Source organism: Gasterosteus aculeatus, chromosome 1 (genome assembly GCF_964276395.1).
Source record: "Gasterosteus aculeatus chromosome 1, fGasAcu3.hap1.1, whole genome shotgun sequence".
Classification (NCBI taxonomy): Eukaryota; Metazoa; Chordata; class Actinopteri; order Perciformes; family Gasterosteidae; genus Gasterosteus; species Gasterosteus aculeatus.
In genome coordinates this window covers 13,409,204-13,437,200 of record NC_135688.1, presented here as the reverse complement: position 1 = coordinate 13,437,200, position 27,997 = coordinate 13,409,204, and the positions used below count along the sequence as shown (strand labels likewise).

The window sequence follows — 27,997 nt, the reverse complement described above, 5'->3', positions numbered from 1 at the left end:
TTTGAGTGCAAGTCTTTTATTGCAAACAAAGAAACAAAATACAATCTACCGCACCTTCATCTGATTCCTGTGAGACATCAATCATTCAAACAAACATAGAAAATAATTGGTCAGAAACTCTCGAGAACAAATATAAAATGCAGTGAAAACAGACTCACTACAGTATCTCTCAAATGCACATGAGACCAACTAATTACAGGCTGCAACAAAAAACTAATAATAACATTTTTTAAAAAGCCAGCATATTTACAGGACAATATTTTCTTTGAGACTGGCATGTCTAAATTCCCAGTGAAACTTTACTTCTTAGTCAGTAACTAAATTGTTACAGTTGTCTTTTAAAGTATATAAGGCATGACAAACAACCTTTTGTCAACTCTGGTAACAGAAAATCTTAAATATGTAGATGGAAGACATGGAAACAGACCCGTTGTTCCTCCTCTTTGACGATATTGATATTCTTTACACTATTGCTGTTTTTCGAAGTTCCTGTGCATTGCTCAGCCTGTTTAAAGCACCAACTATTCAGCAGAGGAGTCCAGAACAAACTGTACATGAGCACATGAATCAAACTGCTATGCTAACCTATTAGCATGATGTACATGTATATAAGCATTAGTGATGAGATAAATGAACAAAGGAGATAGCAAATAATTTACATGCAACCTGTCAGTCAGTGATCCAGAAGTATAACAAAACATTCATGACTTTTACTTTTGTCAAACTTTCTTCAGAGATGTACAGAAGCTGAAAGAAGTCCATCTTTGGCGCAGAGACAACCGTTGAATGGCAGATTGAGTGCTATATAATCACACATTTTGGGCACTTGCTAAATGTAAAGTGAGATAAGTTAACTTAAGTTACTTTTCGAATGTGGACTGCGATGGCAGATATGACGCAGATGTGACGCAGATGTGTGGGGGATGGGTGCGCGTGTAAACGACGAGTGAGAGCGAGATTAAAGTAGTTTATTCTCAGACATCTAAATCTTTCAACCAAAGCCCTGGCATGGGAACACGAGGGCGGAGGAGGTTTTTTTTTAAAAATGACCCACAATCTAGAAAACCCCAATAAGAACAAATAACTCAGGACGTGCCCCCACCCATTATACAGTATTTGGTTCTGTCATGTAGCGACACGAGGGATCTTTCCAAATACCGCTTTTGCTTTTCCTTACACATGAAGTCCCTCTGATCGAGGCTTCGCTCCGCTGGAAACAACAGAAAAGAAGTGGAAAAGTCTATGATCAGACGAAGCAGCGAGAGATGACATCATCGATGAGCTCAACGCTTTTGTCTCAAGTGAACGTCACTGGGTCTGTTGTTGTTGGTAGGAGATGAAAAAAAAGAAACATCCCTTTGGGAGGTATTACATGGACAGCTCTAGCATTATATGGTTCCTTTAAGCCTTCTTTTATTTTCACTCATGGATTAAGTTTCTAGTTTCCATGATCGCCGTGTATCCTCAGAGGAGCCAAACCCCAACGTTAGAGCCTGTTCTGTGATCAGTGGTGATCTCAGCCGCACACAACCATTCCAACTCGCTGTGTGGTATAAATCATACTTCAAACACTTACTTAATAAAGCCGAAAGATCGGTTTATTAGTGCCCTTTTTTTCCGTTATTTGGCTTATTTAGCATCATGAATCGCGGCCCTGTGGAGTGTGGAGCGGGAGCAGTGAACTGGTGGTGGTTTATGGAGCCACATAACGTTAGACGATGACAGCTGTGACTGTCGCATCTGGAATTTATAACTCACCGCTTTGATCCCACGTTTAAAATAAAAACTGTAATGACCAATTGGTGTTTGTGTGCAGATGGAAATCAGACGAAACAGGCGGTGGGGGACGACGACACCCTGTTATCATGGAAAAGTGGAGAGGCTTAAAGCCTGGTCGGCTTCCTTTGATGTTCATGGACAACTGTAATAACCGAGTTGTGCTTCTTTTACTGCAAGAAAGTGACTAAGTTAACACATTTCAATAACCCAAAGCCAAAAGTCATTTCTGCAGTAATTATGTCGTTGGTAGCGGCAAGGATAAGAGGAATCAATACATGCATGTAATCAAGCACAGAGGCGGTGGGGGAGGGGTGGGGGTCTCTTATTGTTATTTGCCCACAGAAAACAAAGTATTTTTCATGATTAGCATTTACTGAGACTGTTTATAAAATTAAGAACAAAACCAAAACCAGATTACAGTAATTCTCTGGGGTTGTTTTTTTTCTGTCAGTGGAACATGTGTTTTTTTTCCAAGATTCACTCCTCCCGTCTGCTCAAAGGTTGCGGCAGTATTAAACCACAGCAGCTGTTACTACACTAATCATGTGAGGCACCAAATCAACCAGGACTGAAATATCTGTGAAACAGATGAAAGTAAGCTGAAAGTACTTTGACCGTGAGTGGCCTCTCTCTGTGTCAGGTGTACCATTTCAGAAATAATTTACAGAGGATGTAAGATTACAAAAGCTACAGAAACCAAAGAACCCAACGGTTGACATGGACTTTTCCTTGTAATGCACTTAGTCAGTTTGCTTTCCCTCAGAACAATGCCTGTCTGAGTCTCCCTTTAATCGTGTGAATGACAAAACCTTCCCTTTAACTAGATACATTTTGCTTTAAGAAAACGCATGCGTTATTTACTTTAAATACTGGTTGCAGCCATGATAAACCATTTAACAGAATGAAATCGTTGGAAGTAAATCAAATAAAAAGTTATGTAAATTCCACGTCGTAAAGTTATATGGGAGCAGAGCTCGGGCATATAAATACCTCACTAACAAGAAGCGGAACACCTGACCTTTGACCTGTGTTTAAGACAGGTGCAAACACAAACAAGCAGAATACAAAACCTCCTTCACATCAGTTGAAACTTCTCTTAAGCCTGCACACATAGCGTCACAGAGAGGTTGCAGATCTTTTGCAGCTCCTTGAAAGGCGTCAAAAGTGTCATACAATCCACAAACATGGTCCTTAAGGTTAAGTGTTAACAATCAAGGCAGAGCAATATTGTTCAAAGAGCTCCTACTCATCCTTTAATGATATTTCTGTCTCACTGGTTAAATCATTCTCAGTCAGTCGGTTCATTTGTCTGTTTTTTCCCTCCGCTCGGCTCCTCAAACATACCACTCCCTGCGTGAGATCACCGACCCGTCCATGTGAGACACGTAGTCGCTGTCTGTGCCATTGTCATAGCAGTCCTCCGGGAGGTAGGGGGAGCCGTTGATCACTGGGGGGCCGTGCACAGGGGGCCCGCAGGGGTGCACGTTTTGGTTGTTGTAATGATCCGGGTAGAAGTTTCCCTCCTTGAGGCCCCTGTGGGCCTCCCCCTTGTCGGCCCAGTCGTCCCTGTCCTTGTGGTCAGGGGTGTAGTCGGGGTAAATGATGTCCCCGCCCAGTTTGGGTTTCAGCTCCTGGCTGCCTTTGCTCATCTTGTCCCCGTAGACCTCCTGCAGCTCGTGCGGCTGCAGCACGTCCAGCTGAGACTCCTTCTGCATGTCGGAGGGTCCCAGGTACTGCTTGGTGTAGTAGTCCCCTCTGAAGGTCCTGCGCTGCCGCATGAAGCAGGCTCCGCAGAGGATCAGCAAGAGGATCAGGAATAAGACTCCGCCGACAGCCCCGCCCACAATGGTACCCAGGCTGCTGTCGTGTAAGGAGGCCAGGGTCGGGGAGGTGAACAGGGCTCGTTGCTGGTCCACAGCAGTGCCTGTTGCAGTGGTGTGACGGAGGACTGATGCAGTGGTGCTGGGGGCCGCCGTGGTGGGCGGAGGATCTGCGGAGGCAATGAGTGATGAAAAGATTTAAGACAGAGAGAAATGACAGCAGATGGAAGCAGGAGTCATGACAATCAAGGGGAAAAATACCTCACTTTATGTTCTGTAATGGCGCCCTTGAATGGTTTTTAGATTAAGTTATATCAACAGGACGCAGTGTTGGAACAGAATGCAGAGAATAAAGGCCGGGTTGAAAGCTGTGCCGTGAAGCAAAAAGAAGGAAATGAGAGGGGCAGAAAGAGGTCAAGTGCTAAATGTGGAAGACAGAGGACATGCAGTCATAAGCATCAGAGAGAGCGTGATCCCCCCCCCCCCTTTTCTTTCAACCCCCCCACTGTGGGGAAGTCATGAGAGAAGATGAAACGCTGTGTGATCGATGTGAGGTTTCTGCCTCGGATTTGTCCTCTGGTGGCCTGGCGTTTGTGATATCAGCCAGAGCCGGAGAGGAGAGGTCTGCTTGAGGCTCAAGGTCAGGAGAGCAGTCTCCATTTTGACCTCCGGCCCCTAGGGGTTAAGAGCCGCCTGATACCACTCGCTGATCTTGGTACAGGCACATCAAAAGGCCGCACTAATAGGAGGTCTGCATCTCCGGGATGGTTTTTGGCTACAAGTTATCAAATGGAGGGGGGGGTGCTTGTAATGATTTCCACAATTTGTGTAACCGAGAAAGAGTCCCGCACCTATTCTCTGTGAGCCTGAAGGATCTAAAGCAGAAAGCCTGAAAGATGATAATGGAGACGCATCAAGGTCAGTGAACTGATACACTGGCAAAGGTTCCCTTCGTCAGTCCCCATCAATCCCGCCCCGCACTGCGACATTTTAAATCCACGTCTGGTTTTGAGCATCTTTTAATCGCATAGCTGATCTTCGGAGAGAGGCAGGCAACCATAAACCACAAGGCCACACAGACAACTGGAAATGTGTAAGAGCTAAGGCGAGCAGCCGCGGAGGGGGGAGGGAAGGGAGCCGAGCTCAACTTGGCTATCTCCACAGGGGATGGGAGTGAGCGGCCGCATGCCTCAGTCTTAATATTTGACGAGTGGAGAAAGATAATTGCTGAGTGCAAGTCTGTCGTAGACAGGATGTCAGCTGTGCTTTCGTTTGGAGCGAGACTCCAATTCCGGGCCTGCACGCAGATGGAGCCTGACAGCCTTTTTTTCTGACTTCTCCAGCTCTTTCCTTTTGACAGTGAGTGTGTGTGTGTGTGTGTGTGTGAGCAGAGTTTGTGTCCAAAAGCAGCCGTTTCTGTGTTTGGAAAAGGATCTTAAAAAAAGAGCACAGGAGAAATGAAAACAAAAAGAGATGCAGAGTTCTCAGGATTCACACCCTGACTTTACAGTCATGACCTCAAGTAGAAAACCATGGGAAGACAGAGGAAGCAGACGGTTACTCCATCATCCTGGGACTTTTCTGACACGGGGTAATAGAACTAACCCAAACGCAGGGAAACCCCTTTTCAAGGGACATTCCCTCCACTATAGTTTTCATTTACTAATGAACATTTCAAAGAGAACAGCTACAAGAGTAAAAAACTGTTTAAAAACAAAGTGTTTGGAGTACATACACACACTTACAAACACATGTTAAAACAACTCATTAAGTCCCGGTGAGAAAGCTGATCTTAAACAAAGAAAAGACAAAGTGCATAGTCTGCTGAACCCACAGACGTAAACACCCTCTCTCTTATCAGAGAAATCTGATGTTGCCAAAACCACAACACTGGAACTGTTTGGGACTGATACTCTTTATCTGCACTCCGTGCCCCTACGTTGCCGGGAATGTGTGAAAGTGGATCTGGGCTGGGACATTCATACGGAGCCTCAGTGCTGTGAGGAAGTGTTGAACTGAAGACTGATCGCGCCTAGAGGCTAATCTCACATCAGAGAGGCACGCTGAATGTCAAAGGCACAGATTGCTATTTTAACCTCAGGTGTTAAAGTCGATCTATTTAAGGCAGCTGACGGGTTAAAAATGAAACACACAAAAGCACTTTATGTAAACCGAGGGGGAAAAAAAGAGACGCTACCTTGTACCCAGAGGTTCACGTCTTGACTGCGGAGCCCAATGTCGTTGATCACCTCACAGCGGTAGACTCCGGAGTCGTTGCGCTCCAGCGGGCGAGTAAATGAAAAGCTGTTGTTTGATTTCTCAACGCCATCCGGCATCAATCCATCCAACCTGTGCACAATGGAAACGATAAATTAATCTTAAGTAAAACGCATTGTTATTGCTGCATTTTTCAAAGTATAATTGAAAAATCTAGCCGTGACTTCAGTGATGCAGTGATGTCACTGTTGTGCTAGTTGTCCCGACTCTCCCGTTGATAGGCCTGTTGCAACTATCATATCATCATAATATCATATGATCACATGACCGACCGACACATGACGCTTTCAACATGCACGCAAGGTTTCAACATTAAAAGGAAAAGGAAGGGTTAGAAAAACGAGTTTGCTGTGCAGACTTTGTGAGTTCCAAAGCGGTCACGTTTCTTGTTTTTAAAGCAGGATGATGACAAAGTGTTGCTCTGATGGGTGAACTGTTTGGAACATTGTATTTATAACAGGGACTCTCCCCGATCGGTGCAGCAGCACATTTGACAATTTCAGGGCCAAGGCTCCAAAAGTCATGCCGATGATGATTTGAAGAAATAATCTTCTTTACATTGCTGCTTGAGTTTCTTTAAATCTGGTTTATTTTTACCCCACTGGACCAGGAGCTGATCCTTCATGTGGAATTTGCCATTATGTACTTAACAGAAGATCGGTTTGTCACACCACAGTTAACTGTGTAAGATTGTATTTGAACCATCAAAAACTACAAAATGACGTCCATTATTTACATTCTACAATGACTTTTCAATGGTCCAGATCATGCCATTTAATTCAACGTTAGCTGCCAATTATTAGACAAAGAGAAAACGGTTTAAGTCTAAAGGGTTACGGATCATCTAACAAGGATCATCGAGCATTTAACAAGGATTTAATACCAACTTAGCAAGGGCCGCAAAAGATATGGTTGTGTGAACAGCCGTGTCCCTGAATTTTGGACAGAGACGGCCGCCACATCTTCGTTTAACTGTGATAGAATGTCGATCCCCCTGTATTTATGATGAGAAGTTCACGGGGATACTGACCTGGTCCATGTGAAGTGACGAGCAGGTGGGTTGGCTTTGGCTCCACAGATGAACTTCACATTCTTTTGACCCACATACCAATTACTGTCAATTCCTATTATTGACACCACTGGTTCAACTGTAAAACAAAATAAAGGATGTATTTTATTATTTTACAACAGTAACTTTGTTATTATTATTAAAAGGGATATTAGAGTAGGACTCAATAATCAGTCACTGTGATTCCAGCAGCCTGATGACAAATGAGCTTTTACAGAAGGAACAAAGCGTCCATTATGAGCACAGCAGAGAGCGATGACAAAAACAAATGCTGTGCAGCACTGCAGCAGGGTTCATCTGCTGGGGAACAAGAGCCGAGAGAACAAACACATCTCTCTAGCTCGGTGGAAAGTTAGAAAATGACAGACTCACTCAGACAGTAGCGGCGGCTAATAATACGACTGCCACACCATGACTAAGAACAAAACAAAGGAGAGCAGGAGGCCTCAATGAAGCGCTGCACATGCCACTGTAATAAAACATGACAAACACAGAGTCTGGCATCCAATATGTCCTTTTGATTTCTCTGGAGGACAAATGAGAAACTCATTACAGCACGCAGGAAGACGCTTCAGCTCAGCCTGCCCATTGACCCTTTTCATGCAGCTCAACGCTGAAATTGTGCTTCTTTTGCACTTACATTCCCCTGCCTCTGCATTTGACATGATTTATTGAGCTGGAAAGCTTCTTTCTCCCTGTTTATAACCTTTGTTTTTCCACGTCTCCATCCGCTGCCCCCAGCAACCCCCCTGCTACTCGTGTTGCTGCTGAAGCCTGATCAATATTTCATGAAATACCTTCATTAGCCTGCACTCACAGTCCAAGCTCCCTTAGCACCGCTCGTCAAGGAAGTATGCGTCAACGATTATAACATTAAGATGACTCTTAAATGGCCCCTTTGTAGTAAAGGAGGGAAAGGTAGTGATCAGGGCTATTCATAAATCAAGCTCAGCACGGGTTAATGTCGATAAGATATACTGAGGCTGTTAGGGCTGCTCAATTAAAACTATAATAACCGTTACTTTGCCACCTAAATTGATTAGGATTATTAATCTTGATGATTTTTGGAACATTGTGTATTAATGAATACAATAGGAAGTTTCACTAAACTCCATGATTTGATAATTGAGCAGCCAGAGAGAGACGCAGATATGATGAAGCTACAAAAACATTCAGAGTAAAACTTTTTTTCTCTGAACATTTTGAGGTGGAGCTCGAGGCAGCTGATTATATATTTGTGTTATTGCAACTTTAAGAAGCATAAATGAAACTGTATGACATTTATTAATAAGCAAATAAGTGTATGTGGTTCACTTCTGTGTTTTTGGAGGATCAATGTGCAAAGAAAACAGCATATCTTTCCTTACTTTTATTATTGCCGCTCATTTCATGAAAAGAAACATCTTCCTCTGTAGCCGATGAACAACTAATTTGTGAAAGATGCACTTTATCAAACATATCACAGTTCTTAGCAACAAAGAAAAGGGTATGATTATGTATTGTAGGACTTACACTGAACATTTAGCATGTACGGGATGCGAAAGTCCGTCTGCAGGGCCGGGTGCCGCACCACGCAGGTCAGCACCTTCCCCTGGGCGTAGCTCTGCGGCTGCCACATGTAGTGCACTTGTACGGTGGTGGTGCCGTTGGGCTCGTCCTGACTTTGCTTCTCACTCCTTCCGTAAAGCTCCGTCTCCCAGAAGACCTCGGCGGCGGGCCGGCCGCGCTCCGCTATGCAGGTGGCCACCAGTGACTCGTTCCCACCGGCCAGCAGGGCGGCGGGGCCGGCTGACACGTAGACCTTCGGCTCCACTGTGGTAGAGAGAGGGGAAGGGGGGAGGCGGAAAAAGATTATATAATGAATATTGATCCTTTTCACTATGTATATGAATAAATAATGTCCATCATGCAGTTTATGGACAGATAGGAAGTGGCCTTAGTACACTTAACTGCCAGATTGACTTTCTTCCATTTCTAATATAAGCATTCAAAATTAATGAGCCATGCTGCTCGATCTTATGGCATTTCAGGGGAGACTGAGTGGTCTTTATAACAAACAGTGTGTTACAGGATGAGTAATCAATTGATCCTACTGTAAGGTTCCATAGTATTAACAGTATACTATTATTATTTTTGGGGGAAAGAAGTATATCCCAAATCAACATTGTGATGAGTTTTTATTCGACTCGGTGTATTGTAAGATGAGGAGCTCAGTTATTGTAACGTTAAACCAGCTTCTTGAGAATAACTGCAAGTTTGGAATGAACAGGGATTTTTTTCAATAGAGGCAAAACAGATCCATGCAGGAGGGACATGAACCCCAAAAACACAACCCCGTACCTGTAGCATGAAGCAACAAAACCGTTTGTTTAGCTGCACTGGCCGAGAACATATCTAGAGGCGGGTTAAGCTCTGTGTGTGTGGCTTCGTTGAGCAGAAATTCAACAATATACTTTTTATAATAATGTCATTCAATCGGTGCTCTGGGGAAGGCAGAAACAAAAAACAACAACAAAAAAAGTTCTTCGTTTGACGAACAGCCAATAAGAATGCATGAGGCGGTGCAGTAGTCTGTACTCTGTAGTAGTACTCTGAAGTCAACTGGCTACACAGGTTACACTTACACCATTACTACAATCTCCCTTTATGTTAATGTGTGCTTCTTTGTCTTCAAGCACAGCGCCTCTTCCTTCTCTGTCTCCCCCATAAACGAACAGCTGTCACACTTACTGCAATGGTGACCGTTTTAAAAGACACTGGGGAGGGGGCGGAGGCGGGGGGCGGCTGCACACGGCAGACTAATCCACAAGACCATCACCTTAAAGACATCTGTTGCCCCACTTCTCCCCAGTCGAGGCCAGAGGTCCAGTGACGAGTTCAAATAACTCCTGGCACCCCCCTTTTCCCCAAAAATAACCCGAGCATCTCCCGGAGCCGCTGCAGGGGCGGGGACAGCACCCTCAGCCATCCACCTCACATTCTTCGCTCTCCTCTCCGTGCCCCTCGTAACACGCCGGCTATAAACAGTAGCTGCTCTATGTTAAGAGGCGAGCTGGCCAAAGCTTCAGAATAACTAAATCAGAGAGACGTGTTAATTTGGATTTGCTGTCAGGAAGGGAGGGGAACGCTCGGGATGAGTGGAAATGCTTCAGGGGGAAAGGGTAACGATTTTCCTTCAGCCGACTGGCAGCATCGGCCCTTTCCCGCCTACGTACATGAACACCGATGCCAGAGCGGCCAGCCGTTGGAAGGAGCGATTTAACAATCTGTTCGATAGTAATGCATCACGTCTGGACATTTTTACAATAAGATTTAACATCCAAAATCTATAAATTGGCATTTTTACAATTTAAAACGGTCTCTTTGGTGTAATGATTGATGACGTTACTGAAATAAACAGTTATCATTTTATTTATTTTTTCGATTTTGGATGCTGTGCAAAGAGTTGATGCTTAAAGGAAGAAAAGCCAAGGAACTAAAACGACTATAGTTAACTGTGCAAAGGAAGCCACACACGGCAAGCAGGTGAGATAAATCTAGCAAATAGGTAACACAAGAAAAAAAGTAAGCAAAAGATGTCCATCATTTAAATAAACTGAAAAGGAGAAACTAAACCATTATAAATATGTCCCTCTTTTAGCTGAATAAGCAACTTTAAACGTCTCTGTGGGGCGAATTGTTCAATTGTATGACTCAGGAAAAAAAAGGTGGCATTAATGGTTACTTGAAGAACAGAACAGTTCACTCAAATATAATGCAGTTCATGGTTGTAGGATCATACGCAAAAGCTTATCAATAAAATCTGCTTTGCCAATTTCATGTGTGTCACATACAGGAAATTGAATTGCTTGATTAGATTTCCTCTTCACCATCCGGCACTTTAAACAAAAGGTTCATCCTAATTCATCCACTTGGCGTGTCATAACTTCCTCCTTGGCCTATTTTCTATTGCTTGCTGATGCCGACTTTTGGCTCACGTACTGCAGCGAACTTCCTGCTGAGCTGTTCCTAAAAAGCTTGGGCCCTTTCTATGAGATGCTGTGTACGCAAGAGGGAAAAGGAAAGCGAGAAAGCACCGGGCCAAAATAAAAAGTGTGCGAGTGTATCACGATGGAATATCAAAGTGTTACTTAAAAAAATGAGCCAATGTCCACAACGCCTGGTCATCATTATGTGTGTCGTGAGTTGAGTTTGTTATTCATGGGTTTGGGCGTTTTAATCAAATAATCTTTTAATTGCTTTAGTTCATTTAAAATGAATGGAAGTGAAATCAAGGGCTCCAAGCCAAATCCAGGGCAAACGTTTTTATCATTTGAAAAACAAATGTATACCTGATAGAGGGGAGCAAGGTGGAGTTGAATTCTTAACGTACATTCATTAGTCATCAGAGTTTGCTCCAGTCTCTGGAGTGGAGACATGAAACTACTGCCTACAGAGCAATCTACTTCTCTCAGCGCTGCTCGAATGCAATCCCACTACCAATTTAGGGCTCCAAACATACGCTGACCGCAGAGATAGGTACACGTCCATGGTCCTTGGAGAGGAGTCCGTTCAGTGTGTCGATGCAATACTTTGAGAAAAAAGAAAATGGTAATGAGAATCCCCATTTAGAATGTATTGCAGCCACACAGTGCGTATTTGATGTAGTGTTGTACATTTCTTATAGTTAACTTTTGGGGGCCTTCATTAGCGACTACAAATGACATTGTTAAAAAAAGACAACTTATGGGTGCGTTAAATGTGCAGATGCCCAAAAGTAGAGAATCTTACTGCACATTTTCTAAGCCGAAGATTCCCAATATGCTGCTCCTCCAGTGCATGGGAGAGCTTCAGAAACGCTAACGACTGACTCAGGGTATGATTTCATAATCTGTGACAAAAGGTATTCATGGCAGAAATGATCAGCGCCTTGACGGACATAACTGCAGATTGCAGAGTTAAGAGTGTTGCTGTGCATAAAACTTCCTCCTGCAGCTGGGTTAAATGTCACAAGAGTTGATCAACACACTGCAATTAACTTGTTACATGCAACTAAATTACTTAGTTGAGTTAAAACAGAAGGGACCACACCACAGCAGCTTATATAAAGGCTTATATACAGGCTGTGGCCTGAACAGAGCGGCCACCTGGGCTTTGCTTAAGCACAACTAACAGTGCCGTGGTTTGAAAAGTGAGGTGAAATACCAGCTTTAAGAAGCACTCCATGCAATGAAAATAAAGAGGTGACAGAGCGGTACTTTACCTAACACCTTAACGTAGGTCGATGCTTGCGAATTGCCTAGAGGGAACGTCACCACTTTGCAGGTGTAGGACCCGACGTCTGCAAAGCCCGCCCCTTCGATGGTGATGGTGGCGTCACGTGCGGAGGGGGAAACAAACGAGATGCGCTTGGCGAAGTCAGGAGGGATGTGGATTCCCAACTTAGGGTTGAAAACCGCCAGGGTGATGGTGCCCGAAGGCAAGCGCCGTTCCCAGGAGCTCTGTGTGAGGTTGGAGCCCACCTCGATTCTGCAGCCCAGCGTGATGTTCTTCCCCAGCACCGCATTCACTTTCTCAGGAACAATCACCTGGTTACCGCTCACGCCTGCTGAGAGAACGGGAAAGAGATGAGAATCTGACGAGCGACGAGTCACAGTTGATGCTTTAATTATTTGGATTCAGAGATTACAGTTTTTTGTTTTCCGGCATGTGGCAGCTGAGGAAAATGTATTTGAGAATCCAAATCTATCCGCCAAACGGAAAGTTCTTTCCCATCCACCGTGGGAGCTTTAGGAGAGATTAAAATCCAAAAGTAGCTGGGATGTGTCATCAGGGAGGCTTTGATTAAAACTGCAAATCCTTCAACAAGTGACAGTACCTGTGTATCCTACAATAATTCTGCAGCTCATCATCGACATAGTCTTCCCATAATCCAAGCTTTATCTTTTTTCATTGGGTTAAAAAAGGAACCATCTGGGTTACCCTGAGTGCTCTGCTCTCCCTCTTAATAAGCAACACACTTTCACCGCGGGACACTCAGACTGTCCGTCTTGCTAATCATCAGAGCACCTTTTAAGCCGGATAGGGAAAAAAAACTCACTGGAAGGAGATGAAACAAAACAAGTAATTTTATGGTTCTATCCCCTCTTTAATAAGGCCCTTAATTTGACTTGAAGCCCACAAGTTTTTTTTTAGTTTTTTTAATTTGAGTTACTTTAAAGTAAAGCAACTTTGAAGCTGAGTTTGGAGTATTAATGGATATTTGAATCCTATAACTACTAAAAGCAAGTCTAGACCAGATGAACATGAGACAACATTGTGCTTGCGGCAACAAACAACACAATATGAACACTGAAGAACCTGTGCTTCTGCTGTATGCTGTACGCTTTGGATAAAAGCGTCCGCTAAATGACATGTAATGTAATGTAAGGACATCAAAATGCATGATTCCATTAATAAACAGGTTTTAGAAAAAAGCACAAAAGAAAAGAAAATAAATAATTTCTTGCAAACCTAACCTGAAAAAAAATCCTAAAAACAGATGATTCTTTGATAAAATGTTGAAACGTACATGAACAGGCTAAACCAATTTTAAAGTGAATTGTAGAATAAATAATAACATAGACCGTGTGAAAATATTTGTGTAAAAAGTTGATTTCATTCAAAATATTCCAACAGTACGCCTCAGTAGTATTGACACAGTTGCGCGCAGTAAGCTATATTTGGGAGCCATAAATTTCCACTTTGTACGTAGTTTCGGATGTGTACTGGGTAGAGCTTATAAGTGGTCCACTGGCTGGTATTTTGAGTCTTTGGCATGAATTTGAATGGTACGCCACAGCAATGCTATCTTGGTTTGTGAGGAATAAAGCCAAAGCAGGGTAGGCTCCTGTGCTCCATTACGTCCCCTGTAATTTCAGTGATTATATACGCACACGCACGCACACACAGGCACGCGCGCACACGCAATCTCTCATCCAAACGTGCGTCTCTTCCCATGTGTGTAAGGCATTTTGTTTGAATGGCTGCAGAGTGCTAAATGTATGCTGCATTGTGTTGTGAAGGCTCATCCTGTGCTATAATACTTGGGCTTTCCTGTTTGTTTTGTTTCTCTGCTGACCCGCATTCTCAAAAGTATTTTTCGGATACCTTTCTCTAGTGTGTGCCCTAATCTTATCTGCACTGTATTTGGGCTGCTTAACTAATAAGCCAAAGTATTTAACCAAGAAATTTGAGAAAGTCCCTTTGCATTATTCCTGCAAAATAATTTAGGAATCCATTCCCACCTGTTATTCATGACGTTGTCTTAAAAAAAAAAAGACAAAAAGCCCACACTGCTATAATGTGCTTAGCAGTGCATGTGTTTGCATAGTGTCTGCCGGAGTCCTCTGGGTGCCCTGGGGGGTGGGGGGGGGGTCGGAGTCAGAGCCATGTGGGTTTTGCATTCTGCGCTCTGCTGTCATCTGAGCTGACACAACAGCTGTTTGTTGATACTTTGCAGTGTGACTCTGTAGTCTTCCTTAAGCAAAATATATACCACGACAAAAGCAAGTGCGATTATATCTCTAAATGCATATATTGTAGACTATAAATGTCATGCTGATGAGACTCTTGCTGCGGCCGCTGATTTTCTGATTGCTACGCGCATGGCATGAATGACACCGTGTTGATGCATGCAGAGTGCAGACACGTGGCTCAGACCCGGCTACGAACTGACATGCTCCACATTTTGCAGCCACCTGACACGACACCCCAACTGTTCCCGCACATAGTTTGTCCATCTCCCTGTGTCACCTTTCAGGACTCGCAAAGCATACAGAGAAACAAGACTCCATCTATGCTATGTTCTGTTTGTTTTACTGTAAGCATTTGGGAGTAAGTAGGAAAAGAGAGAGAGAATGGGGGGTTAAAGAGGACTCCACCCTTACTATTATGGGAGGAGAGACAGATGGCCTCTGCATGGGCCACCTACAGCCGGGAGGGAGAGTGGGGGAACTTGGCACTGCGAGTCTGAGGCAGTGGAGAACACAGCCAGAGCTCGCAAACTACTGCTCCTTGAAATATCATCAAAAATACGGCAGATAAATGTATGTGTAATGTAAGCAGTGTATTAAACAGAGCCGCCATGTGGTTTCTTCAAGGGACTGGGGTTAGTACTGCAGAGCAGAGACACCGCTCGGGACGGTCACTGGTTTCAAAAAAGGATCCAAATTTGAATGTGATAAACACAAAACGACTAGATTTTGGTGGCTCTCTTTGCACTGTTTTATTCTTCTCAAAGTGGAACACCCTTCAAAAAGCTATCACGTGTCCAGCGAGAAACAGGCTGCACTTTTGCCCCCTTCTTTTCCATGAGAAATCCAAGGAAAGAATGAACTCATGGGAAGGATATGCATTCCCTTTGAAGAAATGCTTCATATTTGTTTCTTTCCTTCCTGACATCTCTAATTGCGACAAGCTGCTCGAAAGACGCAAGCGGCAAATCAAAACCTTCCTCTTCGCCTGGCAACCGGCTCAACCGCTCCACGCCGGCCACTCGACGAGCCAAGATCTCCACCTACCCAGACCTGACCCAGCTCTGGCCTCGGACTCCCCAAAGTGGGAGGAGACGGGGGACAGCTCACCGCGATGAAGCCTGGGCTGCGCGTCTGGACCGTGTGACACACGGGAGGGATCCAAGGCCAGAAGGCTTCACACGCAGCAACCAAATAGACAACGTGTCACGTTCATGTAGACAAACGCGGTGCATAGATTATCATGTCAAGCAGCACTCACGGGGGACTCATGTGAAAACCTCACGTGAGAAGAATGCAGACATGCAATGTGTGCAGTGGGGAGTGTGCGGTTTAGGACTGAAGCAGGAGGAAAGTCTGAATGCTCAGCGCTACTAAATGAATACATTGAGGCAAGGAGGAATGACGACAAAAAGCAGGAAATAGGGCCGGAGATGGCAGCAGTTGAGAACTGAGCAGCGTGAGTTATGGTCGGACATAAATATGCGGCTAGGCCGGGTCAATCATTTCTACAAGCTGAAATTAGTTAGCACGCTGTCCCACCGTAGATGACAGTTGGACAGAGTGCTTTAGGTCAACAAGTCAAAACTACACGTGCAGTACGGAGGCAGGGTAGTTGGTTTGGACTGACAAATTAAAATGTCTAAATTTAGAACTGTGAGAACTCTGACTTCAGTGTTGGTTGCCTATTTAGGTAACGCGGTTTCATTTCATCTTTGGTCACCATATTTATCCTCTTTAAGATTTGGTTGGGTACAAGTCCAGTCTCAGTGTTTTTGTTATACACTTTTGTAAGAAATGTCATGAAGTTGCAACTAACAGGACTCTGCCGCTCCGTCCATTCCACAGAATTCCACTAGACTGTTGTCATGATCTCTCAATTTTGAGAAGGACTTGCAAATTCATCACTGAATAAACGGTGGGGGTGAAGCACTGTCACTCCGTCGGATGGATATGCCGGCAGAGGATGAGAAAACCTCATTAAACAAGACAAAAGGCAGATAAAAGAAGCTAACGTTAAGCTTCATATCAACTATTATCAATATATTGTGAAATAATGTTCCAGCCAACGTTAGCTGGTTAACTTCATGTTTTGTGCACTATACGCGCTGCACCCCCATAGGTATTCAAGACAATGTATTTTTAATGGACTTTTGAGAGACATTTTGTGATGCTGCTGCAGTAGGCAATGCGATCAACCAACAACATGAGTGTGTTCTTCTTAACCCCCTGTGATGGCAGCATTTAAGCCACACTAATCTTATACATTCATCTTTGCAGTGATTAATAAATAAAAGGACATTAATATATGGGTTTGGTTTAAGATATTTATTTGTCAGTAGGTGTAAGGTTAAAACATTAAAATTTCACTTTGGCTAAAACGTGATTTTGACCAACTTTGATGTATTAGAGGGAACATGTGGCAAATGTGATGTCTTGTTTAAAGGGATTTGGTTTAATATTTTTCTTTTTGCATTGACTAAAGTTTATCCACGCAAGCCCCCCTTGCTGTCCCTTGCGTCGCTTTTCACACCTCCTTGCGTCCGTCGAGACATTTTTCTAGGCTTGCGTCGAAAGCGACGTCGCTCGCGTCGAAAGCGACGCAAGCAACGCAAGCCTCCCGCAACGCACCAGGCTGCGATTGGTCCGCTAACTACATCCTTCACGGACTCTCACATTTCCGCTTTCATAGCCCGATACCGCCATTAAAACGAAGAATGTTTATAGAGAACGGAGCAGATTTAAGAACTTTTGTCGGAAGAAATGCGCAAATATGAGCGCTTATACAAGCCGCCATTGGCGGGTTGTAGAAGCGGGTTGGATTCACGGAGGGAGATCGACGCAAACGCCGGTTTGCCGGTCGAGAGGTGCACAAAGTTGTGGAGGAAAATACGGGACAAATGTGTCCGCGATGAAAAGCAACAGTGGCGATGCACGGGGCAATAAAGTCTATGATAAATAAATAAACAAATAAATAAATAGACGTGACTCTGTAGGTCGTCTTCAACAAAACACGTCACTCCGCCTGTTGTTCTGGCGGTGAATTGCTCTGCAACACACGCAAGACTTTAGAACCATGAATTGAAACGAGTGCGTCGACGCAAACCCAGAAGCATGCGCCGGCCTTTACTGCCATTAGAATATGCATCGTTTTGTTTCCCCGGTGCTGGCCACCTCTTATAAATTCACTGTAGTTTTGTCTTGAGGGGAAATGTTAAGGTACCCTGGGAAAGGGGTGTTGAATTTTGTTCTGTCAGTGTGAGATGCTAAAGCACAATTATGTCCTTTTTTGTTTACTGGATTTTTCCCATAAGGTAACCTGAATAGAAGAAAATGTTTGCATCTTTTTTTCTCACTAATGAGGCGTGTTCATGTTTTACCTTGCTTAAGCAAGATTTGATAAAAACTGTCTTAATTGAAGACTACTCTGTTTTGTGGCGATGGACTTAGTTTGTGTTGTGATTTGCTCAGGCTCATGGCAGATCCATCACCGCCCCCCCAGTACCCCTCCCCTCATGGCTGGGTGTTAAGGCTAGCGCATGCTTCTGCGTCGTTGCGTCAACGCACTCGTTTCAATTCATGGTTCTAAAGTCTTGCGTGTGTTGCAGAGCAATTCACCTCCAGAACAACAGGTGGAGTGACGTGTTTTCTTGAAGACGACCTAGAGAGTCACATCTTTGTGTGTGGAAGCTGTTGGTTTGTTTATTTATTTATCATAGACTTTATTGCCCCGTGCATCGCCACTGCTGCTTTTCATCGCGGACACATTTGTCCCGTATTTTCCTCCACAACTTTGTGCACCAGAGCAGAGCATTGCTATGATCAGCAATGTTGTGGTCTGTTAACTATGGGAAGCCATCATTGTGATAAATTCAATTGTGCAGCCTTGCGTTACGACATGTAAACAAACCACATAAATATTCAGCTGTGCACTCGAATTCAGACAGGAGGCATGCCCACTTAAAAATGTCCTGCTGCTCTTTTTAAATAAACTCCTGACCAGGTGGAAGGTGGGTTTGTCTGCCGTTCTCCACTCTGAGGGGGTCAGCACCAACTACAGATGCACCAGACCTAGACTAGTCCTCCCCCACCGTCCCTGCTTTTGGTCCTTTATGAGCGGGAGGTGAACACAGGCTGAAGGCCAGAGTTTCATTAGTGTTTAATGAGTGTACTAATTCATGCTCATTGCAAGCACTAAAGTTTATTTGTCTAGTGTGGGCAAATGGCAACGTTAGCAACATTAGCAGACTATTAAACGTCTATCTGACTCTCAAACTGGAAAAATTTCCATTGCCATTCATGTCTCAATGGGCTAATGTCCTTAATAACACCATAACAAAGATTCTTAAACCAATCCAAGAGGAAAAACGGCAAAAAGGTAAAAACAACTGACCCGTTACCGGCAGCAGCAGCCATATCGAGGACATTTGTCTGAAATGAAAAATTGGTACTGTCCGGACTTTGCATTAGCACTTAGGATTTTTTTTTTTTTTAAATAAATCCCCCCACCCCCATGGCCTCCGTTTTCTGAGAGACGTCTCTGCCTTCAAATAGTGAAACTCAAAGAAGTCAATAGGTAGCATGGAGCCATTTGCTTGCCATTGTTGCTCTCTAAAGAGGCATCAGGGAAAAGCAGACAATGCCTATACACCTAAAACAACCCCCTCCACCCCACACCCAACCAATGCTTTGCTTTTGTGAGGCCTATAACTCTTTTTCTGTCAGTTAGCGACAGGATAGGCCAAGTGGTGTATTGCTTGTTTTATTGCAAGTCTTTATCGTAAGAAATATTTGTGCAGCGCGAAGAAACCAATAGTTTCTCCAATCTAAACACCAGCTCTAATCTACCCCCTTCCTTCCTAGCATTGTACCCTGTGAGGGTGTGAGGCTTTTTCACTGGGCTAATTCATGGCGGAGACAAACACCGGCTGACAGGCGTTTAAAAAAGGGGCGTAAGGGCCTCATTCACATGTCACCGTCTTCTTCACAAAGCCCCTTTCTCATTACTCCCCCATTGCAAAGTAGACTCCGGTAGCCTTCTCATCCGGGTCACATTTGATTAAAGATCCATGATTAAAAGAAAGAGACCAATAGTGTTGACATACAGGGTGTCAGGATAGGTTACAACCTCATATCGGAGTTAACTACAGCTATGCTGTAGAGCTTGTGAAGGACAATGTCTGCCACTGTGCATCAAGGCAACACAAACACTCCTACACTGCAGCGTCCGGCCTCACTGTGTGGGATTCGTTATTGTTTGTTGTGGGGGTTAGGGGAGAACCCAGAGATGGGAAGAAATTTATTTTTTTCCATGCGAACAGTAAATGTTTGACAAAAATGTACAATTTCATAACAACATAAAAAGGACAAAGAAAAAGTCAGTGAAAGAAAGGACGAGTGTTTTTCAGGCTGCTGTCGGAATAAGCAACTTAGATTCCTGTGTTTTCTATTTAAGGGGAGAAGCTACAATAAGTGTTTCTCAATTAGAGTTTAAGTGTGTCACATCTCTGACACGTTAATGCTATTGGAGACGTACTGGTGAAAATTGCACTGGGGTAGAAATGTAGGTGTACAGGTCCGCTTGCTCATCAAGTATATTCTTCCTAGTCCTGTCGTCTTCTAGATCGCTGAGTGTTCCCCCACAAACGTTTTCGTGACTCAAAAGCTGACTGCTATGAATTTATGTTTAGACATTTACCACATGAAACAATTAGCCAGACATCAATCTTGAACAACTGTAGCCTTTATACATTCAGAACAAGGGCTTTTCTCACGGTTGTTCCAGTATCTGTTCGATTGAATTTAGTAGATTATTTACAACATCCACATCATGCCTACCGTCATGCAAAGCAAAAAAGACTAAATAGACCTAAATGACTTTTTTTTTTTCTTAAACTGGCTTTTGCTTAACTTTAGTCCCACTGCAAAGACAACCAACAAGTCCCAGACAATGAGGTGAAAACAAACGTAAACATAATTTTCCTCGTCAAAGTCTCCTTATGTAAGTAAGTGTAAAACCACTGAACCATACATATACAGTACCTGCGTGTAGCCAGATCCAACCAAAAAAAGTAGCATTCAAGAACCACGCATTGTTTTAACACAGGTGTTGTCACTGTCCTTTGAAAAAAAAAAAAAAAAAAAATCATTCCATTCATTAAGACAGAAATAAATCGTGCTGAGAATAGAGAAAGGCTTCTGTACTAATCACAGACTCTACTGCCCTTCACTGGCTCTAAATGGGCTTCTGTACTTTCATTAAGGCTGACCTAACGTAATGGAAACATAGTTTTCCCATATGCCACAGAGAGCCCAGAGGGAGTTACACTGTTTTTCTTTTAAATGATTCCCATCATTGTCCAATTTTAGATTTCTCACGTGACGTTTCTGTCAACAACCCTTTTGTTCAGGAGTGTACATGACATCCGTGGTCACGTGTAGGATACAAACACTGGCTAGTATTATTATGGAATGTCAAAAGATTTGTATGTACTGGAGTTACAGGGATGGCGCAAAGAAAAATACAGGCAAGTGGTACACTACCATCCAGTAAGATGCATGGATTCTCATGCATTGGGAATTTGCATGGATCTTGCACAATGACAACTATTCAAACACTATATTAGCAGATTTTGTGTTACAAGATGAAGGTAGTTTATTCAGTGTGGCATTTCAGCAGCATTACCCTGGTCAGACTCGTTTCCAACCCACTTTTTTCCCCCCGACAACTCTCACCCTGTTTCTGCAACAGATTAAAACGTTACTCTTGAGTTGTACTTACCACCCACTTTGAATGGTGGGAACCAGGAGATGTAGGCGCATTTAAAGTGACTTCACAGAAAAATAGGAATAAATGCGTTTGATAACATGCCAATGAAAATCATTTAGCCAACTCCATCCGCGATGACATTTTATTCCCCTACATCCTCTAAAACTTTGTACGGACTTCAATCGAAGGGGAATATCGTCGACACCCCTCGTTGCAATGTGCTACACACCTTCCTCCCACTCAGTAAAGTCCACAGAGAGTCAAGAAATGTCAGTAAGACAACTTTCAAGTGTATTTTTTCTGGGACTCGGGTTACATGTCTGGTTTGACATAGTGTTACCATAATATGAAGCTCACTTGGATGTGAAAGACAAATATTTCAAGGACATAAAGCTGTAGTACTCCCATTTGAATTGGTCAAACAGATTACATCAACCTTTAAACTGTGACGCTCTCTTCTTCAACTGCAATTCAATCGTAGTGTTGCCAATACTATTATAGCGGGGGGGCGGCCCTACCCTGAAAAAGTGTGCAATTAAAAAAAAAATATATATATATATATATATTAGAATATTTTTTGTTGTTATTTTTCCACGCACGGCAGTTGCAGACATTAATAGGTCGCGAATAAGTCTGTGTGGCGCTCGCAGCGGGGCAGAGAGACTACCACTTTGGCCAACTAATACGCCATCGCCAGGGCCCCTCCCTACTAGCCTTCTTGCCCCCCTCAGCCGGTCCATTTACCTGACTACTACACCCCCCACCCCCGAAGTTGTAAACCTGGGGGAAACACTGGATATCGGACTAAACAATCGGATATTCCAACATTGTTTATAAGCTCTAAATACCTGGCCCTTCATCCAATCAAAGTAGAGGCCAAAAATACAAACAGCACTGAAGCATCATGTTTGTTGTCAGTGAGCAGTAAGCTATGACTGAGCTGAGTCTATGTGAAAATGTAAAGGGCATCAGCAACAAAGGCAGAATAATGTAAAGTACAGTAGGGGAGGGAAGGGACGGAATGTAGCAGGGATGACAGGGGAATACAGAATAAGTTGGCCGATTACCAGCAGAGACAGTGCCATTACCGCAATATATCTGCATCAAGGACCAGGGCTGCTCAGCCTGCCAAAAACAGGGAAGTCTGGGACAGGGGAAGCGTCTTTATTTCCCTCGGTTTAAACGTCTGAGGTTATCTCACAGGGGGAGCACATGGTGGGCTGATTTTGTCTGCTTCAAACAATGCAAGTTAAACCTGAAGCCCTCCGGACTACAATAAACAGTTTGGGACCGTTGCTCATCAGCAATTCCATTTATAGTCAATAATGCATGCAGGGAATGTTTCCTACTCACCAGTGGTTTGGGGCCAGCAATCCTGGGATAGCTGGGAAGTCCACTACTAAATTTAGTTCATATACTATGTCATAGATTATAAATGAGTAAAATATAGCAGCGATGGATGGAAACTAGATTAACTGTGTTGCTTGATATCTTGACTCCAATGTTTTTTTTCTTTCTCCATTCCTAACACAAGAGGGGGGGTGCTTAATAAACATGTGCTAGAGACCTGAGCACTAGTGTATATAGCATACCGAGGGGCTCCAGCTGAAGCAGTGCTGAAAACACTCGCAGGGAAAAAGGAGATTAGGCTTGGGCAGTTTCAATACTATACAGGGTGTTTTGAAATCCAGATGGTGTGATTTGTAATACCCTTAAAAGATAGACTCTTCTTTCTATCAAAAGTTATGTGGGTAAGATCTGACTACATGCTCCGAAGAAATAAGAGGCAGTGTTTAACCTCTACTCTGGGTTTAATGAAAAGTGCCTGTAACAAATATACAAACATTTTCTGACGTGCCAGTATCTACCACAGCAACACGTTTCATGTGGAGCCTGTGGAGGAAGGACGTTTATTTCCTGTGCTTTCATCATAATATGGACCATCCAGATTTGAACTAGGTAGACTCTTTTCTTGTCATATACCTGGTGAAATGTCAGGAAACCAGAAAACCATACGGTACTATCCTTTACAGCCGAAACCCCAGAGAGATTCTTTCCACTAGCTACAGTATAACATAACCAATCCTTGTGTACAAGCAAATAAGACAACACCAATGAAAGCTCACTTGCTGAAGTCAGCACCTCCCTGTTTGACTGGTGGGTGTTAATAATCTCCCACTTGGGTGGTAGTGGGCGTGTCAGTGTGTACAACTGACTGTGTGCGCATCCCAAACATCATGACCACCTGCCAGCTGAATGAGTGAAACAAATAAGAGAAGCGGCCACACCTGTTTCCCATAACCCCGGTGCCCCCCTCCTGCGGGAATCGCCTGCCGACTGTGCACACCCTGCGTGTACCCCTCTTTAACATGAACTGTGAAGCCACAGTGTAGCCGAGTGACCTGAACTTCAGGGGAAAATACTGACTCCTGAAAAACAGCATGTATGAAAACGGTTTGAAAAGGTTTTTCTGTGTTCATTCACAGTAGCTAATTAACCATGGAAATATCTGGAAGCCATTTTCCTGTGGAGTTTCCTATGACTCAGTGATTGAAACAGTCCACTCCTGTCTGGCTAAGATGTATGCAGTCGATAAGACATACTAATAGCTAACAAGGTAAGAAATAGCATCCCTAATACAAGTATTTTCTATCTATATATTGTTTTGCATGTTCCCCCTTTTCCTCCTAATTGGCAATAGCTAATTACTGCCGATGTTTGCCCAGAAAGGAAGCACACAAAATAATAATGAAAATAAAATAATGAAAGCCCTGTGATTAGTCGCTAAGCCACACAGTTGGGTTAAAGGTTGCGACTGGCATTTTTCTATATTCCCATAGAACGCCCAAATTCAACAAAACATTAGTCTGCCTCTTAATGCATGGAAAATGCAATAACCTATCCGTAGCAACATGGCTCACGCCCATTCATTCCTGCGGAAGATGCAAATCTTTAAAAGCGGTCAAACTAATATAAAAAGTTAAATTGCAACAACAACTAAAAATACGTTTCTCCAAAACACTTGGGCACTGGGGTTTACAGCAAACACAAAGAGGACTGAGTGGGCCGTGCATTCGTTGGTGACTATAACCTCCCATTTGGTGAGCGAGCTAGTATTTATGCAGCGTTGAGTCGGAGTGGGATTGACTCAAAATAACTTGGCGAGCTGTTGTTGTCAGTTATTTCGTTTTTGGACAACAATGTCAGAACAAATGAAATCAGGACGTGGCCGTTAAGTCAATTGGGTTGTCTTTTCATGGGACTGCTTGACAATAACAAAACTGAAAGGATATTTCCAGCCTCAACCCACCAGGCAAAATATTTTAAATAGTACAGTACCTGCCATTGGTGAAACTCTTTTTCACCTCAAACAGTATAGCAATTTTTTTTGTTCTTTTCTTCTATGAAACCTCCACTTCCAAACAATCTTTGGGGAGGACAATCCATGCCCAACAGGTCGGTGCATCCTAAATGGACTTGTGAAAAAAGATAGTAATCAACAATTGACACGGCGATGTCTCTGTATTGGTCCGGGGATAAGCTAGGACTGGAAGGGGGGGTGGTGTTACAGCTCTGAATATACTGATGGACCACCAGGAAGCAGCTTGCCACACAAAGCCTCCGACAGTCAGTCACATCTGTCGGAGAAGAGGAAGCAACGGGTGGAGTCAACATAAGCTGGTGGCCACAGCCTGCTCCCTGAACCCCCCCACCCTACACACACATGCACCGCCTCCATGTCCCACAATAAAGCAACTCATCTGCTGATGGCCTTCCTTCAAAAAGAAAACACTGCATGCATTTGATGTGATTAGGAGTTCTCAGTCGGCTGCTTCGCAGCTGAGATTGAAGATGAAACGAGGGGATCAGATGAATGCCACAGCTGGGACTTTAGGACAGATGTAAATCCGTTGCTAAAACCTACTTCAACGCCCTTTCTTGTATATAATTCAGACAGAAAATAACTAGTGTGGATACTTAACACCAGACATTAGAGACATTTCGATGTTTGCGGGCGTGTTTCGGGAGTGGAGCAGAATTTGGTCTACTTTGCAAAGTCATGCTTAATCCTTGTTGGAAGAAGACTGACTGGAAAAATGGTGAAACTATGATGGGAATCAAGTAGAATTAATTGTAACAAAATTCTTCACAGTGTAATAAAACGCTGTAATTAGTCAGGGAGGAAGTGGACTGGAAGATAAATCTGTTCTAAAATGTTCAGTGTTGGGGGCCACATTCAGTTATCCAATCACCTATGCCAGACAAAGTAACCACAAAACATGAATTGACCAGAAATGTCCCTTGTCATGTGGTGTACACACACATTCATCGATTTGGTTCATATTAGCGATGACAAAACTAATTACGTGGCACCATTTTACTGTCAATTACACACAATCACGTTGATGAGGAAAAAATTTGGTCAGCTTTTTCAAATCTATTTCAGTTTGGAGTCTGTAATTTAAGTGGCTCCATTACAACATTATTTATTTAGATTTTGAATTATGAGGCCCAAAGAGAAGAAACCACAAAACCATGGTCTTCAATTACAAACCTCACCGGCTGTAGCCACGCCTCAAATAAATCCCCTCCTCACAGAGCCGTCGACACTACAGGGAACCTGAAATGGACACAGTCGAAGCGGGTTCCTCTGCCCACTTGTGCTCCGGTAAAAACAAAGCAGTCAGCCTGGGCCACATGGGCTCCACCATATGTTATTGACAGTAAAAAACCTGCCCCGCTTTCTGCTCCAAACACGACACCAAAACTGATCGCCTTTGGCTAGTTTGTCCTCTGTGTTAATAATAAGCTTGTCCAGGTGACTTTTTTAACTGAAAACCTGCGTGGGACACACACAAACACACACACACACACACACACACACTGCATTGGGACCTTTGCTGCATCAAGTTAGTTTACAACAATGCTTTGCTGATCTGTTCTCTGAAACAAGAGGTTTACAGAGGTCTCTGTAAAAGTATGTGTAGCAAGTGTAAGTGTGCAAATGATGAATATGATAAATATGAAATTGGCTACAGCCGCAGACAAACACACACAGGAGCTTGACAAATGAAACTACCATGCCAATAGGATATTGTCAGCATGTATTGCATTTTTTGGTACAACAGAAGTGCCAAAGGCATGTTTGAAAACCAATTCATAAAATTAAAAAAAATGTCAATTGTCATTGTCAACTAATGACCATTTATGAAACTTTTCATAGTGATGGTTGTAGTTTGCCCATTCTTCAGTATCAGCCTCACTTTCTGCCTTCTAGAAGAATGCTATATAAACACACACACACACACACACACACACACCATAAAGATGGTTTCTTTAATCTTGAACGAGTGTGGTCAGTTTTCTTTTTTTATTATCTCATGTCTTATTCTCCAGGAGATTATCTATTAACAGGGGAAATAGCTGCAGTGGTGGATGGCTGCCATACATGGGAGAATGTCAGTCATTACGGAAATAGTTGTGTAATTTTAAGAAACTGCTGCCATGGCATATCTCGATTTGAAGGTATTGTCCTTGCACTCTTCTTTTGTTTCAGCAGGCCGATCACCCATTTCGATCCCGGCCCACCAGTTGTTTGTATACAGCAGAACTCTCAGTAATGGAAGGTGCTCCGTCTGGCACGCAGCCCGACTGCAGGTCAATACTTTCAGAGACTCTGCAACTGCAGTGCCGTCCCTCAACAAAATATGTCTTCATTTCCCCTTGCCCACCCCTCACGCCTAAAGCGAGGGTCTCCGCCGCCTCTCGCGTACCACATAACGATAATCAACCCCCCTCCTCCCCCTCAGCTGTGTCCAACAACTACTTGAGCAAACTTTTCACAAAAGGAGTTCCCCTTTGCTCTCACCGTTGGGCGACGGAAGCAACGCTCAGTTTTACATTTTAGTACCAACACCAATTAATGGTGCTCGTCAGCGAACTAGTGATGGGACACGCATAGGAAACAACGTACACGTTGGCTTCAGAACGTGCGTGTGACTGCGCCTGAAGTTATCCCCCCGCCCCGCGTGCCGCGGTTCTGCATGTCTAAGTCTAACTTCAGTTGAGTTTGCTTGTGTGTCACCGCCCGTCGCTTCGTGGGTCCAAGTTAACGTTAAACCCGAGCGCGTGTTGGCGACGTTAACGGAGTTGTATCAAAATGCGAGCTTCGGCTAACGTTGTGAGCTGAGCTAGCTAACTTCACTCTCCCACCGGCGTGACGCAAACTCTTCACTGACGGGAGTCGTTAGCTCGAATAAAGCTAGCATTCTTTGAAACAAAGCCCGGTCTAACGTCGGTGAACTAACGGCAGCGGCTTGTGCGCGACTTCTTTCAAAGGCCAAACGTCACAACAACAAAAACCGTTAACTCACGGGTAAGTCCGTACAAGGTGAGGAGTGACGTTAAAAGTCGCAGTCCGTTAGATGGCCAAGTCCTCCCGTGCGGGCATCGTCTCTCCATGATTCCCGTCGCTCTGTGCGCTTTGGCACGCTCTGACCCGTCCTCTCCTCTTCTCTCTCTCTCTCTCTCTCTCTCTCTCTGGCCACTGGCGCGCGCTCCTGGGGGGAGCTGCTCTCCGTGGCAACCTATCGGCGTGGGCTGCACCACTACTGCTGGACACAAGACTGATCAAAAGCAGCCGCTGGACAGCTCCGAAATGCAGGTACGATGGGGATAAAAGTGTTATGTTGATATCTTTTTAACAAAATAATATTTATTTATCTATCTATCAATCTGTCAAAATTTTCATTCATCTGCAAGTAACTGTAATATGGTCTCCTTTCTACAA

At 43.7% G+C, this 27,997-nt stretch overlaps 1 protein-coding gene across 2 annotated transcripts; it reads right to left on the bottom strand.

The window, feature by feature from the left end:
- nectin3a (nectin cell adhesion molecule 3a) lies at window positions 1-27,821 on the bottom strand. 2 transcript variants are annotated; one of them, XM_040179576.2, is made up of 6 exons: window positions 27,582-27,821; window positions 12,188-12,529; window positions 8,458-8,757; window positions 6,907-7,024; window positions 5,797-5,948; window positions 1-3,769 (listed from the first exon to the last, which is right to left on the bottom strand). In XM_040179576.2, the coding sequence occupies exons 1-6, from the start codon at window positions 27,667-27,669 to the stop codon at window positions 3,114-3,116; spliced, it is 1,656 nt and encodes a 551-aa protein (XP_040035510.1). In that variant the 5' UTR covers window positions 27,670-27,821; the 3' UTR covers window positions 1-3,113. The 2 variants fall into 2 exon arrangements, with proteins under 2 accessions (XP_040035510.1, XP_040035509.1); XM_040179575.2 differs by having other exon boundaries at window positions 12,188-12,532; window positions 27,582-27,764.
- Between the last annotated feature and the right edge of the window lie 176 nt (window positions 27,822-27,997).